Source organism: Rhynchophorus ferrugineus, unplaced genomic scaffold, assembly GCF_030347505.1.
Source record: "Rhynchophorus ferrugineus isolate W39M unplaced genomic scaffold, kcgeb_rfMv2 rfM5, whole genome shotgun sequence".
NCBI lineage: Eukaryota > Metazoa > Arthropoda > Insecta > Coleoptera > Curculionidae > Rhynchophorus > Rhynchophorus ferrugineus.
Genome location: NW_027472584.1, coordinates 17,582,646 through 17,602,867, shown reverse-complemented (window position 1 = coordinate 17,602,867; position 20,222 = coordinate 17,582,646). Strand labels below are relative to the sequence as shown.

Sequence of the window (20,222 nt, the reverse complement as noted above, 5' to 3'; positions counted from 1 at the left end):
GGATACGCGTTAGGGGGTTAGAATTTGACGTATCGTCGGAAAATCTCGTTCCTAAATAAAGGCTTCTAAGCCTGCGCCCGCACATGACCGATATAGTCCAGGCATATTCACGCGATTCCAATGAAATGATTTTTATGAAATAACTTCCGCATAAAAAACTCCTTCCTCACTTATTTAGCTTCATCGTTCGCCTTCCATTATTAATGAAATAAAAGTTCTAGAAAGGCCTAAAATAAAAAATGCGTAATAGTGAACACGACGGCTGGAAATATAAAATAACTGGAGAATTTTGATATAAATATTTAACTAAAAATGTTTTAAATTTAATATTTATATAAAATTTGATTTTATTTATTTTATTTTATTAAACTAATATTTTTAATTAAACTATAATATATATTTAATTATATATAATAATAAATTATTTTATTATATAATTATATTTAGATAAAAATCTATTTACGTAGAATTACACACGTAGAAAACTACTAGCTTGATAACCGCAGTGGCCAAAATGACAGAACGATAATTTGCTGCGATAGTAGCAGGTCTAATCCCGCCAACTAATGGATAGAGTGCCGAGTAAATGTATATTTGTGATTTTGTGAAGTTTATTATTATCTTTATAAACATTTACAAAAGTGTAAAATCCAAAAACGAACAAGAATCGCACTTACGCTAGTAAACAAGTTGAGTAAAAGCTGATGTCTTCTGGTATTTTTTCTCTGTGTATCTCTCGCTAATATCTCTACCAATACTTAATAAACGGATTGAAAACCGTAAAGTAAAGATCACGTGAAACAGTAAATCTACTCCAGAAGTTGGTAAAAAAGAAAACATCAAAATATAACAAAATATTTTTGCTTTAATTTTATTTTAATTATGTTTAAATTTTCATTTTTCATTGATTTTCTTTAAGCAGTAATAGGTTTTTCAGTAATGTGTTAACTAGGTCTATTTAGAATAATTTTCTCTGGAATATTTGAATGTATTTTAGAACACCATACAAACATAGCCAATGTCTTAGTTAAGAAAATAAATGACTGTAAGAGCAAGAGGTTGAAACAAAAAATTAATATATTTTGCAATCAACTCCTACCTCTGTATTAGTAATGCCGAAAAAATATTGATATGTCGTAAATAAAGAAGTTTAAAGTCATGAATTTTTTTAACGCTTCAACATTTCAAATATTTGATCTCTGTTAGAGCTAACGTCAAGCTGATCTTGATTCGTATGAGGACGGTTACCTTTCGGTGATTCCAAGATTATAATGTTTTTCATTTTTTGACTATATAATATTAAAATAATTAACACGGGGTCTGCATTATATCGTTCCTGTTCGAAGTAACTCATTAGAGACTTTAGACTTTGACTATCTAATGCTTTCGGTATTTTCAACCAGAGTAATAATAAACAGCGATTTGAAATTTATCAAAACAAGCAAATCGTCAAAAGAACATTTGCCGGTTTATAACCGGTCGTTATTACAACTAATATTTTGAAGAATTTTGCAGACGTTTGACAACCAGACGACTTCTGTAGGCTGATTCGGTTACATGTTCGAACTTATTAAATAGCACTCCATCTCTTTTTAACTAGAATAAAGTGAGAATGAAAATATTGTCTGATTCTAAAATGAATTTACAAATTACGTCAGGCAATACATTAAATATCTTGATGACGTGAATTCATCGTTATTTTGAATAGACTAGACTGTCCATTCGCTTGTACTAACAATTCACCTTGCGGTTTAATAAATTTTTCTTGAATTTTATTTAAATTTCATGTAATTAATTTTGTGAACTAACCTCCGTTATTAATCATTGTTCGCTATCTTCAGCTTGGTTCAACTGTTTCATCGCACCTGTATTATATTCGCTCTGTTGTTCTTAATTGGATTTTTAATATATCATTTTCAGCTTGAGCTTTCGGCGAAATGACAGAAACCTAATCATATTACTTGAGGGATGCCCAATTATTCAAGCAGAATCAACGAAATACTTCGGCATCATTTTCGATGGTAGATTAAATTGGAAACATCACATTAAAGAAAAAGTTAAGCAGATCAAACTCAAAATTACTGAGCTGTTATTGCTGATTGCAGTTATAAAGTGTAGGTATATTTGTTTAACATGCTACCTATACTTGACAACTGCAATAACCTCTTTGAACATCTTTGTTAGCACGAATTTTACGGAAAATGTTTTCGAAACATATAGGGTTATAAGCTTATAAAACAATGCTTGAAGTTACACAAGCACCGAGTAATATGTAGATTCGTTGAATAGATTCGAAATGAAGTTCCCCTTATTCCCGGTTTGCTTAAAAATAGTCCTCAAGCCTGTAATAGGACGCCATTATATCTAGAAAAACTACTTTGCGTAATTTATAAGCTGATGGTATCCTCGATCTATAATTTTTTAAAGACGATGTCGGTTTCTCTTAAGGTTTCTTACAAGTATCATGATTAATAAAATTGGCTTGTTCCTTCTACTACTATTATTATCAACAACACTTTTTCAGGTCTAAATTGTTTCAAAAAGTATTCTTAAAATGTTTTATTAAAATAACTGAATAAATACATTTGAGGCACGACCATTAATGTGGAGTTCATAATAAATATGGACACAATTACTTTATATATTAAATTAAAAAAATATATCAATCAACAAATATGTTAATTAATATAAAATATGTTTAGCTATATACTTGGCTTTAACCGATTCTTTCCGAATGAAAAAATATGACCTAACCAAAACTTATCAAGTCCTATCTATCGGACAGGTCTTTCCAGGTCAAGATCAGGAAAACACTTCGCAGTCAAAAATAAATCGATGCTGGCGTACCACAAGGTTCCTCGCTGGCCCCAGTCTTATTTAACCTATTTATTTCAGATCTGCCGAAAAAAGATCACATTGACGTCGCGTTTTACACTGACAACACTGCTTTCTTCACGGACTCCAGGCTCGAGGTTACCATTCAAGAACGTTTACAAAAGTACAGCTCGATCATGCGGTCAAGTGGTTCAAATTCTGGAGATTGTAAATCAACCCCCTGAATACCTAGTCTATAATTTTCCATAAGAAGCATTACGTACTGTGCGTCGCGCAACTTCGAACACAAGATCTCCACCGCAACACTTCCATGGCTGAATAAAGTCACGTACCTTGGTCTCCACTTCGACCAACGGTTCGGTTGGCATTCCCAAATCCAGAAAGCAATCCAGAAAGGTTCGGGGATAGCAAACCTGCTATCTTCTCTGAATTGCCATTCTAGCAGACTTCCCATCTCCATTAAATGCTTATTTTACAAGATGTTAATTCAGTCCATACTCCTCTATGGATCTAATGTTTACTTCAAGTTTGTTACACCCAACCAGGTGAAACGACTTCAAGTTTTCAAAAATAAGCTCCTCTGGAGAATCCTAAATGCTCCATGGTTTGCCAAAAATAATCAAATTCACAGGGAAACTGACACTCCAGAAATCAAGCACTACATATCTCAATCCTTCCACAAACAAAAACTAAGCTCAAGTTCTTCTGAAAACGCGCTTATTCGCGAGCTGATGGACGTGCTGAGAGCTAAATACGACTCACCGCTAAAATCCCCTTTTCCAGGCTGAAACGGCTTCATCCGTCGCTGCAGTCATAACTTCTGCCCCCATACGACAGGATCCAGTCGTGTGTTAACTCAAGTTCGCGAATCTATAGTTAGTTTCACTATCTGTTTTTTCGCCCGGTCCTCGTGCGCAATAAAGGCTGCCCGGTTGGCGGGTGCCATATCCCCAAATTTAATGCAGTAACAGTAGCGATCCACAGGGGTCAACTGTGAGGCGGTTTCGCTTTAATGTATTGGTAAGCACAGAGGCAGTCCCACATAACCCGGTCCAACTTGTCACTCCAGGGCAAGTCTCCGCGACCAGGTATGCGGCATGCATTCCACCCCCTGGTTTTAGGCCAGAACAAAAAAAAATCAGAAAAAATACATATTTTGTATAAAACGATTCTAATTGAAATGCCAGTGAATGCTCAAAAGAACCTGCGAAAATATGTTACACGTAATTTCCCATAAACCGTTCTTTAGAGGAACGGTGTTTGTTGCGATAGATGTAAATGTTTTCAAACTATTGTATGCGTATCATCACTACAGACATATGAATCTTTAATAAAGACAATTCCAATTCAATTATTCAATTCGTCAATACTAAATTATTACTCATTCATTCATTCATTCATAAAATACTAATAGTAGTAATAATTAATATATATAAATTATCAATTTCTTATTCTTTATGATGTTTCGTTTTGCATAATTTATTTACATATAATTTGATTCATTCGATCAATTACAAGTATGTTCTTGGATTAACTTTTATATGATATAAATTTAAAAGTTACTGTACAGACAAAACTTTATAAAATTAGATTTAATAACAAAAAGTACAGACAACGTTCATTAGGAAACATTTGAAAATGAAACAGTAAAAAAATACAGTATGCAGGTAAAAAAAATACAGCTTATTGTCAAATGAAGACTTTATTTATACAAAAGTTAATTGAAATAATATCTAATACTCAATTATGACACAAATATTTACAAATTAAAATAAAAGTTAACGTGGGGATTATGAATTAAATTTAATTGACTTAATTTAACTGTACCCTGTACTAGGGAATTTGATCTTTCCTGGTTTGTTTTTCTTTAATTTCATCGTAAACCAGTTCATCTTTCTCATTTGGTATTAATTCTTCTCTTTCTGGAAATGCTAAACTCTGACTTCTATGGGGTATTCTAGATATGCTAGAAGTTATATCAACCTGGAACATAAAACAAAATTAGTTTACTGTATTAGTAAAAGATCGCTAGATTAATTAACAACGTGTACCAATATTAACGTTTCCTAAATTTTGCTTCATAAATAGGTAATTATATTATCAGATATATTTCATAAATAACATTGAAAAGCAATGACATTTCTCCAGAAAGTAAAAGGTGAAACCGATACAGAAGCATTAGCACAAATGGGTCTTATACCTTTTTTACCTCCATTTTGTGCCATTGAAAAATGCGAAACACATTACATAAGAATTCCTGTTTAATCGGTCAAAATATAATAATAATCGAATGCATTGAGAAAATTGAAAGGTGGAAGTACTATCAATATTATATAAGATATGTGGCTGTGTAGTGTAAGACTGTTTTTGTTAAGTTATATAGAGAAAATCTTCAATAGTATTAGTAAAACTACAAATGCAAACAGTTGTTTATTCGGTGATTATTTCACATGTAGTTAATTGTTCATTCATCTAAACATTTAGCAATATTTATAGGTATAGTATCGAAACAATTATGAAAAATAATTATGAATATAATAAAGTTGTTGTCACGCTTCACTTATCAAATCATTTCAAATAATGTGACTGGATAATATAGGGTGGAGTGACCGCTATCATTGACGCAATTTTGACACTGAGTGGCGATAATGAAACGTTTATATTCAATAAATATTGTCACTATTTCTGCTCGTTCTTGTGGCGTATATTTATCCACAAAAAAAATGTTGTGTTCTACACAACACAACGGTTAAAGCGAAACTGAGCTAAACGTCACATAACCAAGATGGCACACAATCAAAATGGTAGCAGGACTTTTGCCCCACTATATAGATCATAAACACTAAAATTTACAAATTTATTTAAAATTTATGAGTTCTTAAAATAAGAATATTCAACTATTCAATTTTCCTGTGTTATCAATTATTCACATATGTAGCTGATATGATTCTACTAGAAATTCATAATTGATATAAAAGTAAAATATAATAGAAAAATATATATTTAAATACGGATGGTCGAGTATCTCTAAAAAGCATTAAATTAATTTTGTTTTCATCTTATTAATTAATAAAAACCCTTAACCTCGAATATACATCAATTGATTATAAGATTTATATGGGCTAAAGCAGTCATAACAATTATCTCTAGGGAGGTACGTCACAATGGGTGATAATTTTCACCAAAAGTATCAACGTGATCATCATCAAAGCCAACTGTGATTTTTCTAATCTAAACAACTAATTCCTCCAAACCTCACATACCAAACATGACAGAATTTGGAAATTTCAAAATGAAGTCAAAGAAGGATTGGCTCACTCTAAAATTGTATCTACGCAACCTCTATTGGGTCTAAATCCCGTCTATTTCTCTCGTCTGACCTCTTCACGAGCTCTTTCATGTCTGATTTATATGATCTCCATGAACACCTTTCTGACAATTGATAGGAAAATTACCTGGATAGTTTCTACACTGCTTACTGTCGCCTTTTTTAAGTATAGGAACAATTATTGCTTTCTTCCATGCTCACGATACTCTTTTTGATCAGTCAATATGTATGAGCAGCATGTGAAGCCGTTAAAATAATGTTAAAACAAGCTTTTCATTGGTTGCATAGCGATTGTATCTTCCTAAGTCGGAAGTTGACAGTATCTTCTACTAACCAGTACAGTTGCTTGACTTTTAGTCTAATCTGCTCTGCTTTTTAGTTATTCCAAGGTATTTAACTCATTTTGCTTGAGGATTTTAACATAATTAGGTTTTTGTCATTTCGCCGCAACGCAAAATTATCATGGATAGATTTGGAGCTATTATGCTGTATTTTCCAGTCTCTAGTCCATTTGTAGATCTTGTTGACCGCTACTTGTACTTTTTCTACAGATTTAGACAGAGATACATCTTTTGCCATGATAATTGTGTCGCCGGCAAATAGTCCAAGTACCGTTTCTTTTATTGTTGGGATATCATCAGTATAGAGCAGACACAGGAGTGGTCCCTAAGACACTACCCTGTGGAACTCCGGCCGAAATAGGTTTAAGTGTTGAGAATGCCCCTTCATGCGAGACAGCAGTCCACAGTAATTCCACGGTAGCAATTTACTCATTTTTTAGATTAATCCTAAATGCCATACCAGGTGATAGGATTGGTCTTACTTAATGATTTTATCTCCTCCTCCTATAAGTGTTTGATATAACCTTAGATATTCACGTTTCCGTGCAGCAACCTCCAAATCGAAGGCCGCACCATTACAGTAAAGCTTATTATTTCTAGTTTTAGTTTTCTTATATAACATCTATTTAATTTTCGATATTTCTATAGATTGATTAGTTTTGCTTGTTTTGGATCTTCTACCATGTGTAGATATTCATCGAATATCCAGGGCTGTGTTTTATAACGAGCTGATACTTTAGTGGCATACTCTACAATTATTTCAGATATTTATTTTTCTACTGTACCAATATCAGAAGCATTTAGGTCTTCCTATGCCTGAGATTTATTTGTAATTTAGATGTTTTGGATTTCCAAAGTAGTTCCAGTTGCGATTAATTGTATGCGACTTTTTACACTTTGGCGATAATGATGATCAGAATCAGGTCCTCAGATCGCTTTTATATCATCGATCATCGTACAAAACAGGAACTTAATAAAAACATGATACAACACTTCTGAATCCATTCTTCTTGGATTTCGCCATATTATTTAGTGATTCGGAGGGTTTTTGAATACAGTGTCACCCTCCATAAAGTTATTTAATCATGCAAATGACAATAAACCTAAACCATTGTCATTAATTTCTCCATAAGTAAACTTTTACAAAATTTCTTCCCGGTCAATTCTGTCCGAGCCTGTATATATGTGTATGTGTATATGCGTTAAAATTTCCAGCCAGAATAAATAGATCAGTTGGAGAAATGATATTAAAAACTTCTTGAAGTCGGTTGTAGAAGTCATCATTGTAAAACGTCAATTCTAAAACGATAATCTTAGTTTGTCTAATATGGTGTCCTGTTCGTACATTGCATGTTCCAATGCAGAACCTTTTCCTTGACCACAAAAATTTCTGCAAATTATTTTTTGGGATTTTTGATCAATAATCCGCTTCTCATCAGCACTCTGGTTTCCTAATGCTGAGGCAACGGCTACCCCTAATGCAGTATCATATGTTTCTAGAAGAAGGTAATAAAATATGACTGAAAATGACTCTGTTGGTCTTGGTAGAAAAATAGAAATATGAAAAATGCCAGAAAATTTCATAATAGCGTACTCACTTTATTAATAATATCATTCATATTGATATAAACATATCATTATCACAGTTGGCATTCCCCATAATTTCAAAATATATTTAGTCATGCAATATCGTATATAAAAAAAATTCATTTAACTTACCTGGCCATTACTATCAGTGCGTTTATTCAGCTTCAGGGTACTTTTTGTATGATTTACTTCAATAGCAGACTTCAAGAGATCATTTTTTGATGCTTTGATATTTTTACTGGCGTCCGAATAACTTCCTCGACGAATACTATTGCTTCTCGATCTTATAGCATGATGCCGCCCCAACGAAGTTAAAGAACCGATTTGGTTAAACTCTACCATAAGACTTAAACGTTCTATGCTAACCATGGTACCTTGATCTTTATATTTCGGTTCATTGTCCTTAAGTTGTTTCTCTGATGCGTCATCTGAAATAATCATATTTTTAGAAACAATATTTTAACCATTTTATTTAATGTAGTAGACTGGCACCTGCATCATCCAAACATTCCTCGTCTTTGCTCAACCATAGTCTATATAACAGTGTGTAGGTTATTCCAGAAATTGCTGCTAATAATCCCATGATTCTGAAACTTTGACGAATGCCAAATTTGCTGATAATGTGCCCACCAATAAATGATCCAGATCCTCTTCCAATACTATAGTGAGCCATTCCACAAACACCAATCAACGTCGCAAGTAGATTGGGTGGTGCTAATAAAGCACAATATGTAGCAGCTGCCACCCACATTAAATGAACAGACAAAGATTCCAGAGCTTCGAATGGAAAACACCACCAAGCACTCCTATAAAATAAAACTCAATGTCATATCTATAAAATATTAAAACAATATAAAACTTGCCCTATAAATGAGTATCCCATCAACCGAGCTGCATGTGCAAAGAATGCCACAATTATGATGTTGACATGTCCAATCATGTTGGCGATATTTTCAGCACCATATAAAAAGGGCATACTACTTAGAGTACCAACAGTTACAGTTACTCCAAGAAGAGAATTAGGCGCCCCAAGGTCTTTTAAGTAGAAGAACAGGTAACTTTCAATGAACCCCCACAAATTTCCCAATATATATAAGAATATGACGAATATTACTACTTTAGGCATCTTAATAATATTCATTAAGTCTTTAAAAACATTGTCCGATGGCAATTTATTCCCTAACGGCATCATGAAGGCTGCTCCAGCTGAAATAACCAGCAAAATGTCGAAAGTATAAAATGCGGCTGAGTAATCCGTATGTCCCAATCTTTTACTATTCAAATCCATTAACCATCCAGTCAACGGAGAAAATATTGCCATTCCTAAGCTGGAAAACAAACGCTCTTTGCCGAAATCGCCACCATATTTCTCAATTAACGCTAAAGCAATAGGGTCCATAATAGTAACACCTGCTGTTAACATAATAGTGGCGGTGAATCTCAAAAAGAAATAAATCCAGAACGTCTGATTATCACTTTCTTTATAATCCGGCGGACATATTTCAGGTCCGTTCTGGCGAAATTGACATTTCTGTAGAATGCAATCATTCGCCATAAATTTCAATCTTTGTTTGGTGACATCGTTCGAAGCAAACACCTTACCACCACACCGTAGATCAAGACCATCAAGCTCTTGAGTTAAAACACCATAACGTTTCAGCATTCCTTTACTAAACCGCTTTGAAAGATCCATAACATGTTCATCTTCCTCTTCTTCTACTTCAAAACCAAATTGTTCTATAGGTTCACCCAAATTCGGGTGCATATCTAAAGTAATAGCCAAAGATGAGTTTCTAAAATCATAAAACAATAAGTTACTAAAACAATAAACTAAGTGCTAAGTTCTAATAAGTAATTAGATGAAGCTTATTAAATGTTAGACTATCTAATATTAGTATTTATTTTATGCTATTAATATCAACACTATACCGGAATATTGTGAGCTTTTAAGTGAATTATAGAAAACATATGACAAGAAAAATTTCTTTCTATAAAATGCTACAGAAAAAAAACTCAATAGATGTTAACAGGTCAATTGAAAAGTCCCCGGCCTACCATAGTAAAACACATTTTTTTGGCAAAATTAGTATTTTTATTCAACATAATTCCCTTCAAGGGTGATACACTGATTTTGCTACCCTCCAACTTTTCGATACCATTTTTGTAGTACGATTTGCGATCAACCTCTTCATTCGACGAAAATTTCTTCACAGCGAGCATTATTTTGAGATCTAAAAACAGGAAATTGTCGCTGGGGACCAGATCTGGAGAATACAGTGGATGAGGAAGCAATTCGAATCCCAATTCATGGATTTTTTCCATCGTTTTCACTGACTTGTGACACGGTGCATTGTCTTGGTGAAGCAGCACTTTCTATTTCTATTCTCAAATGCGGCCGTTTTTCAGCGATTTCGTCCTTCAAACGGTCCAATAAAACTATGTAATAGTCATTGTTGATGATCCTTGATGCATCCCAAAATACAGACGCCATAACCTTGCCAGCTGACTGTTGAGTTTTCCCACGCTTTGGAGGGGGTTCATAGTGTGCAGTCCACTCCGATGACTGTCGATTGGACTACGGAGTGAAATGATGGAGCCATTGTCACATATCGACGCAAAAATTCGGGTTTATTACGCTTGATCATCTTCAAACACTGCTCCGAATCATCAACTCGTCGTTGTTTTTAGTCAAAAGTGAGCTCGCACTGCACCCACTTTGCACAGAGTTTTCTCATATCCAAATATTCGTGAATGATATGATGTACACGTTCAGTTGACATCTTTAGAGTGTCTGCTATTTCATTCAATTTCAATTTACGGTCATTCATAATTATTTTGTGGATTTTTTAAATGTTTTCGTCGGTAACAACCTCTTTTGGGCGTCCACTGCATTCACCGCCTTCGATGCTCATTTCACCACTTCTAAACTTAACATACCAATCCTTGATGATTAATTTTCCTGGGGCAGTATCCGGAAAATCGGCATCAAGCCATGTTTTTGCTTCAGCTGTATAAAAAATATATTTCCCTTCAAAAAGCAATATTTTATCAACACGCGAAATTCCTTTTTATCCATACTTTTCACAATCACAAAAGTTGCTTCACTCAAAATGCTGTAACTCACAAACCAATTACCCGACCTCTGTCAAATTTATACACGCATCTTTTGAGGATTAGGACTAACTACAAAACATATAGATTTAATTCCAGCAGCGCCATCTATGTGTCAGGCCCGGGACTTTTCAATTCACCTGTTATTGTGCCATTATAGAAGAAATGTCTCATATGCTAAACATAATACAAAAATTCCTAAACTTTACTGATGATTATAGCGATATGTAGTGGGCGAAATAAATAAATTGTAGATGTCATTGAATAAACTTGGAAATCTATCACCATAACTCCATATAAAAATGAGTCGATTTATTGAATTTTATTCAAATCAAATTATCACCAGTTACTAAAGGTTTCAATTTTCTCTAATGTTATAATATATAATATACTAGACAGGCAACAATTAAAGGCAAGTATTGATTACAAGTAATAATTTAATATACTAACTATTGTGACATTTGATTTTTACATTTTATTTTCAAAACACAAATATGACATTATATCAGACATAACAAATCATTTAACATGCCAAAACAAAGGTTTATAGAAATTCATTTCATTCAGCTTCATTTCTTTAAAGAAGTAAACAAGACATTTAACGATTTAACAATTATAAATCTTCTTTGAAATAGTTCGCTGTAATTGATTGTTTCAAAAGCGAGTTACAACTGTTACATATGTATTTAACGCCACTAATTACTTAATATCACCAATTATAACCCAATTTTTATGCAACTGATAGGAGGTCGTTGGTAAGTTGTGCTCTAAATATTTCTTAAGGCTTGAATAATTACATTTTAAATGCGGTATATTTATTAAAGTTCTAGTTTATAATATACCGTCAATAATTCAATGAATTTGGTAATATTTAAATAATGTATTCTAAGAATAATTTTAATACAGTTTATTATCATTTCAGGTGGTAAATCTAAATGGAAACACGCATTTCATTTCTTTATTTGTTTTATTTTTGAATTAATTAAAAAATTTCTATTGTATATCACTCTAGGTAATTTAATAGGGTATTCTAGCGTAAAAATTATTAAAAGTCGTAGTAATGTTATTGACGCAAAATGTTTTAACATGCATTTTTATACGATTCTTAACCTAGCGGTAAATAAAGGAAATATAATCTCAATGTTAATATATTGTATTTAACAAACAGTAGACATTACAAGGCTAGTACACTAACTCAAATGAAATTTTGAAAATTATGAACGTCATAAGCATCACAATTTTTACTAAACCTCGTAGGTTTGTTGTCAAAATTGATCACTCTAAACTACGAAATTTCCTTAGGTGAAGAAATCTGATAAACGGTTAGTTTCGAAGTAAAATATGGCCCATTGCAAAGAGCAGGGGTCGCCAATTAACAAAATGTGAGTATTAAGCAGCATTGTCTGAGTTACGCTGTCTAAAACTTTGTCTCAAACTTTAAACGCCTTTTTCACAAAACGGTTTTTTCGGCCCAAATCACGTCCTACCTCAAATTCTTAAACAATTTATACGATTTTTTTTTACGAAAATCTTCTCTGTATGAGTTATGAAAGTTATGTTAAGAAGTTATGAAAAACTTCTCTGTTAAACAATAATATTTTTTCAGTAGTACTCAAGTAGGGCTCTTAAGGATTGAAAGATATCGAACAGGATGCACCTTTTCTGACCTTCATCATTATGACCATTGATTTTTTTATCTTTTGCTGACTTTATATATTATTTTTAATTATTTCATCCCACTCGAAAAACGCATAAAATAGTAGTGATAAACGCAGGCCACTAAAGGTCCTTTAAAATCGTCTTGACTCTAAAGCGCGTTCAAAATATATTCAAAATTATAAATTTAATAAGCCACATAAATATCTCAAAGTAATTGCGTTAAATCTGTAGAATTTAAACGTACTTATAATAATATTTTTAGCCACTTAATGGTGAGTACAGATATGAACCAAGCGAATGGTTCGGACATTGCGCTAGACTAAAACCGACAATTTCCCAGACGTTTTATCATGATCCCAAAACCTGGAAAATCACCAAAATAAGTAAAAGCCTATAGACCTATCTCACAGCTGCCAGTAATATCTAAGATATTTGAAAAACTCCTTTTGAAAAGAATAAAACCAATTATAGAAAGAGAAAAAAACCTAATACTGACAACAGATATAATTGAAAAAGCCTTTGAAGGTAAAAAGATATGTTCAACTATATTCTTAGATATAGAACAAGCCTTGATCAAGCCAAGAACAAGCCAACGCTGAAACAACACTGCAATATTAAATTCTTACATAACAGCCGGAATGTCTAGAGTCAAATAAAAGGAAGCAGGTGTACCAAAAGAAAGTGTATTGAGGCGAATTCTTTACCCACACTATACATGTAATATACCACAAATGGAAAATATCACGATGCTGACTGCCTTTGCTGACTACACGGCGACTGTTACTGTCGGAGACAATAGCAAAGAAGCCACACGAAAATTACAACAGGCAAGTGACAATACAAATAATTGAGCCTAAACCTGAAAAATAAAAATTTAAGAAAAGATTTACGTGCAATTCGTTCATCATCCAGCTTATTCGCTCTATTTAGCTTCCTCTGACATATGATATGACATATTATAACATAGGAAAGATAAATATAAAAAATAGGCATAATATAAAAAATATGAAATATATTGCTGTCATATATTGCTAAACTAATGAAACCCTACTTGAAAACACTTAAACAAGATGTTCTGCACCACCTACTAAATTAACTAAACATTGCTAAATCCTATTACGGGTGAACAACACTTAATATTTCGTCATTTGAATTACAACATAATATGTTTTTATGGTTCATCTATAATCCTTAATAAAATATCCTCATAGCTAAAATATAACTAATTATATTATTTATTAAAAATTATTAAAATAATGTTAATTTAGCAACAGTCAAAAACTATTCAAGTCATAATTATAGACTATTTTTCTGAACACTTCTGGTTAAAATCATCGATAGTATATCTAACTATAATATATCGCAAATAGAAATCTATATTGAAACATGAACGGATAACTACTGTCAATTGTGAAAATTTTCAGTAAAAATATTTTTTTAAAAAACACACGAAAATTAAATAATAGGGTAGATTATGCATCCACATTTCTAAGACACAAATAAGAATAAAGAAATTTAGACATTAATGTATCAGTTTAAGAAATATTGTTTTCAATCCCAAAATGTATGCCAAGTAGTAGTAGCTAAATAGTAACACCGATATAATATAACATCAATCCATTAATATTAAGAGTGTTGTTAAAACAATTTTGGCTTTAATCTTTCCTTTTATTAAATAATATTTTGATTCATAATTCTTTTTAATTTTAATTAGCTTTTTAAAATCATAGTAAATTTAATGCGTTAAGACCCGTAAAAAGCAGAATAGTGTGTATATGATGGACATGTGTATATAATACATAACCCTACATCAAAACCCTATAGCTTGAAATATATTGCTGTCATATATTGCTAAACTAATGAAACCCTACTTGAAAACACTTAAACAAGATGTTCTGCACCACCTACTAAATTAACTAAACATTGCTAAATCCTATTACGGGTGAACAACACTTAATATTTCGTCATTTGAATTACAACATAATATGTTTTTATGGTCCATCTATAATGCTTAATAAAATATCCTCCTAGCTAAAATATAACTAAATATATTATTTATTAAAAATTATTAAAATAATATTAATTTTAAAAACGGTCAAAGGTTATTCAAGTCATAATTATAGACTATTTTTCTGGACACTTCTGGTTAAAATCATCGATCCTATATCTAACTATAATATATCGCAAATAGAAATCTATATTGAAACATGAACGGATAACTACTATCAATTGTGAAAATTTTCCAGTAAAAATAATGTATTAAAAACACACAAAAATAATAGGGTAGATAGTATGCATCCACATTTCTAAGACACAAATAAGTATAAAGAAATTTAGAAAGGGATAACAGTAAGGAAATAACAAAAACATGTTGATTCAGTTTTACGTAATATTGTTTTATATCCCAAAAAGTATGCCAAGTAGTAGTAGCTAATTAGTAACACCGATATAATATAACATCCATCCATTAATATTAAGAGTGTTGTTAAAACAATTTTGGCTTTAATCTTTCCTTTTATTAAATAATATTTTGATTCATAATTCTTTTTAATTTTAATTAGCTTTTTAAAATCATAGTAAATTTAATGCGTTAAGACCCGTAAAAAGCAGAATAGTGTGTATATGATGGACATGTGTATATAATACATAACCCTACATCAAAACCCTATAGCTTGAAATATATTGCTGTCATATATTGCTAAACTAATGAAACCCTACTTGAAAACACTTAAACAAGATGTTCTGCACCACCTACTAAATTAACTAAACATTGCTAAATCCTATTACGGGTGAACAACACTTAATATTTCGTCATTTGAATTACAACATAATATGTTTTTATGGTCCATCTATAATGCTTAATAAAATATCCTCCTAGCTAAAATATAACTAAATATATTATTTATTAAAAACTATTAAAATAATATTAATTTTAAAAACGGTCAAAGGTTATTCAAGTCATAATTATAGACTATTTTTCTGGACACTTCCGGTTAAAATCATCGATCCTATATCTAACTATAATATATCGCAAATATCGATAATAACGATAATAATAGAAAATATCGACTAATAACGAGTGTCGAATGCATAGTAATTGACTTTTTTTTACTATATATATATAGTTTCATGTTTTGTTTGTAGTATGATTGTACATTAATATAGCAGCATTTTTGAACTCTATTTTTCAACATTATTTATTAATGTAATAGGGTAAAAAGAACAACATTTTGATTGATAAATAGTAATATTATTTTTACTACATTTTTGTTATCTTGGAAACTATTAAGTCTTTTTTGTTTAGCTTTTTCGATGTCCTAAGTCTCTGGATGATTGTTCAAAGCTATTAAATGTCAAAAATTCTTTCATTGAAGTTCTTAAAATATTGATCTTAAAATATTCCTGATTAACAATGAATAAAATTATTAATGTATTTAAAAAGAATGCGATGATTAAATACTCGATGAAGATTGATTCGTCCACTCCTCTTTACAATCAACTCAAATATAAACATAGACTAACAGAGAAAAAACTCAATAGGTATATCTGTAAAACGGTCAAAGGTTATTCAAGTCATAATTATAGACTATTTTTCTGGACACTTCTGGTTAAAATCATCGATCCTATATCTAACTATAATATATCGCAAATAGAAATCTATATTGAAACATGAACGGATAACTACTATCAATTGTGAAAATTTTCCAGTAAAAATAATTTATTAAAAAACAAACATTAATTAAATAATAGGGTAGATAGTATGCATCCACATTTCTAAGACACAAATAAGTATAAAGAAATTTAGACATTAGTGTAGTTGGTAAGCTGATCAAGGAACCTATGACAGCATAAAGGGGTAACAGCAAGGAAATAACAAAAACATGTTGATTCAGTTTAAGTAATATTGTTTTAAGTCCCAAAAAGTATGCCAAGTAGTAGTAGCTAATTAGTAACACCGATATAATATAACATCCATCCATTAATATTAAGAGTGTTGTTAAAACAGTTGGGGCTTTAATCTTGCCTTTTATTATATAATAATTTGATTCATAATTTTTTTAATTAGCTTTTTAAAATCATATTAAATTTAATGCGTTATCAAAGCCCTATAATTTTATCAATATTTACTACTAATTGAATTAGTTATTCAGTTTTTACCAGTTTGAAGATTTTTAGTATTGTATATATTTTTGGTTGTTACATATAGTGAAGATTGGCAATAATAGTAACATAGTTATGCTATGTTAGCGTAATCATTAATGCTCATGGGAATAGATTGTCGCCAGCGATAGACAATATTCACGGGGATAATTTTACAAAAACAATATATACAACAGCTTCTATGTGGGCTTGTATTTTTAATTATATACATGTTACTATTAATTATGTTAATATTTTTGCAAATACTTTTTTATATATAATGTTTGACAACTTTAACTTTAGTTTGGCATTTCATATATTCGGAAACCTATATACGAATTACTATAACACATGGGCTGAAATGTCATGAATCTAATACATATATGGAGCTAGTTTTATTACATTCACGGCTTTTTCAATTAGTACTAACCTTCAAAAGAAAGCTTTTAAAATTTCTTGATATTCTACTCATAAGTTTGTGAGTTATTGTGCTACTTTGTGACACTACTTTTGTTATATTCAAAACAATCGATCAAAAATAATTTCGTATCTTAATTTTACACTGCTTCTTGATAGGAAAAAATACCATTCAAGCGAAGCAATAGCTTGAAAACTTATAAAAACTCCGCTCCATCATAAACAACAATAAAACGTTGGTATGCTGACTTCAAACGTAGTCGTAGAGTCACCAATGATGCAGAACGCAGTGGACGTCCAAATGAGATGGTAACACCAGAAACATCAAAAAATCCACAAAATCGTTTTGAATGATCGCAAAGTGGTTGCGTGAGTTACATCGTAAAGGTATCAAAAGAACGTGTTGGTTTTATATTGCATGAGCGTTTGACTATGAGAAAGCTCTGCTCAAAGTGGGTGCCGCGTTTGCTCACTGGTGACCAAAAACAAAAACGTTGATGATTCTGAGCAGTATTTGGCCATGTTTAAACGTAAAAAAAACCGGAATTTTTGCGTCGATATGTAACAATGGATAAAACATGAATCCATCACTTCACTCCGGAATCAAAACGATCGTCATCGGAGTGGACAGCATCTGGTGATAGGCCTATTTTGAGGCAAAAGATAAATAGTTCTTCAAAAGTGGTACTGACATGTTAAAGCGGCGCTGGAATGTCTGTGTGGCTATATATAGTTTAGGTTGATGAATAACAAAAAAAACACATTTGTTACGCCAGGGACTCTTCAGTCCTTCATTGAATTATAAAGCCCCCATTTTTTGGTAAAAGAAGAGAATATATTATATCAGTATTTTAACTTACGTTCTAGTGTTATTTTTCTCAATGTGAAAAAATAGATCATCTTGTTCTCCTGGATTAACGCCAGTTTCCGTGCCGTTGGCATACGCTACCACTCTGGGGTTCTGCTTTTGGTTTCGTTTCAATAAACAATGATCAACACACATATCCAAAACGACATCTATATCTTCTTCTTCGGGACATTCTTTACTTGGACAGGGACTCCACCACACTTCCACATACATCTTTTTGGGATGCGTGAATACATAACCAGCAGGCTGAACTCGAGGAAGTTCCTTACCGGGAATAAGAAGCAAAGCGTGATGAAGCGCTGCTGTCAGTAGGAATGCTACTATTACTACAGGCTTATATCTTCCAAATTTATCCACAAGATATCCAGTAATAGGAGGCGCCAAAAATGTTGTAATAGGCAATGATAAATAAACCAAAGATATATCTTCCATTTTTAAACCAATATTTTGCATGTGAACTGTTAAGTATGGTACAAGAGATGAGGTAGCTGAAATAAAAGCAATTAAACCTAATAATCTAACAGAATGATTTTCGAAATAAATTAAGTGAAAATTTCAAAAATACGAAAAAAAGTGGAAAGTTTTTATTTATCTGAGTTAATAAAAATTTCCCTTTATTTCAGAAACCTGAGAATTATAAATTAGAATTACATAATTGTTACAAATATCATTGCTAAAGTTATATGTTTCAATATAATGTGTTAATTTTAATTTTACGTTTTTACATATCTTGTTACAAAAACATCACTTCTCTTATATCTTCTATGTATTTATAGATTAATTTATTTATTTATATACTGTACGCTATAAAGATTGACATTGACTTATCCATAGATATACTTAAATATAAGTTTAAAACAATATTATAGTGTAACAATATCCTTATATAAAAAGAAGTTTTTCATATATCAGTAATTTCAAATCGTTCTATATATGTATCATGATTTTTTATTCCATCGCTAAATTATTTATTGAGGAATAACGAACGATTTGATTTATTATTTGTACATACCTCCGTACAAGAAAAATAATGTTACTTTCAACATAATTAAGTTCTTGTTGATTCCATACCAATTTGTTTGACTCACATCAGCTCCTCTTTCATCCATGTTGGTCCCAGCCGTAGTATGGGCCTCTTTCTTCATTTTGACTGCACTATGATCAGAATCAAACTGGGATGTTTAGGGCTGTGTCTATCGAATAAAAATATGAATATTATTTGAACAGATTATAATGATTTGATATCGCATGTTTATTTTAAGATGTTTAGGTATACTTACGTAGTAGACAAATAATTACTTTTACAAGATATCTATTAACAGTAAAATTTATAGAGATGTTTTAAATAATTAAATATAAATTATGCAATGATTTAAAGTGCATGAAATTAAGTAGTATGATAAATGTATGTTAGATTAGTATGTTAGTACAGTTAATTAACCGTACTTCTCATATTTTCTTAAATTTAATGTAAATGTTGGTTTCCACATTGGTTTCCAACACTTTCACTTCTTTCATTCCTAAACAAATTCCATAACAAGTACTATTTCGTTGGTAAAAATTTAACATTAATATCATTCTGTCATAGAGGAAATATAGAGCAAGGGAAATATATTATTTCTAATTTAGTATTTCGATATTAAATCCACGACAAATACTAGGATGGTATACGTCGTACGTAAGTATTATGCAATATATAATCTACTGTTATATGAGTATTTAAAAATTATGTTAAAACAATCTATTACAAATTACAATTAAAATGCAAGCATTCATTTTTATTTTTTCAAATATAAAGGCCGTATATTTTCAAAGGCCATTTATAATAGAATATATTTTATAAAACGCAGATAAGGTATAACAATGACGTTCTTAATCGATAAGTTACTCAACTACAATATTTTATATAAATGCGTCATTTCATTTATCCTCTATT

The 20,222-nt window shown here is 31.3% G+C and overlaps 1 protein-coding gene across 1 annotated transcript; it reads right to left on the bottom strand.

Moving 5' to 3' along the window:
- Nucleotides 1-4,521: 4,521 nt before the first annotated feature.
- On the bottom strand, nucleotides 4,522-19,474 carry LOC143196984 (major facilitator superfamily domain-containing protein 6). The gene is made up of 6 exons (XM_076404984.1): nucleotides 19,299-19,474; nucleotides 18,279-18,774; nucleotides 8,955-9,884; nucleotides 8,584-8,897; nucleotides 8,224-8,519; nucleotides 4,522-4,818 (listed from the first exon to the last, which is right to left on the bottom strand). The coding sequence occupies exons 1-6, from the start codon at nucleotides 19,429-19,431 to the stop codon at nucleotides 4,669-4,671; spliced, it is 2,319 nt and encodes a 772-aa protein (XP_076261099.1). The 5' UTR covers nucleotides 19,432-19,474; the 3' UTR covers nucleotides 4,522-4,668.
- Between the last annotated feature and the right edge of the window lie 748 nt (nucleotides 19,475-20,222).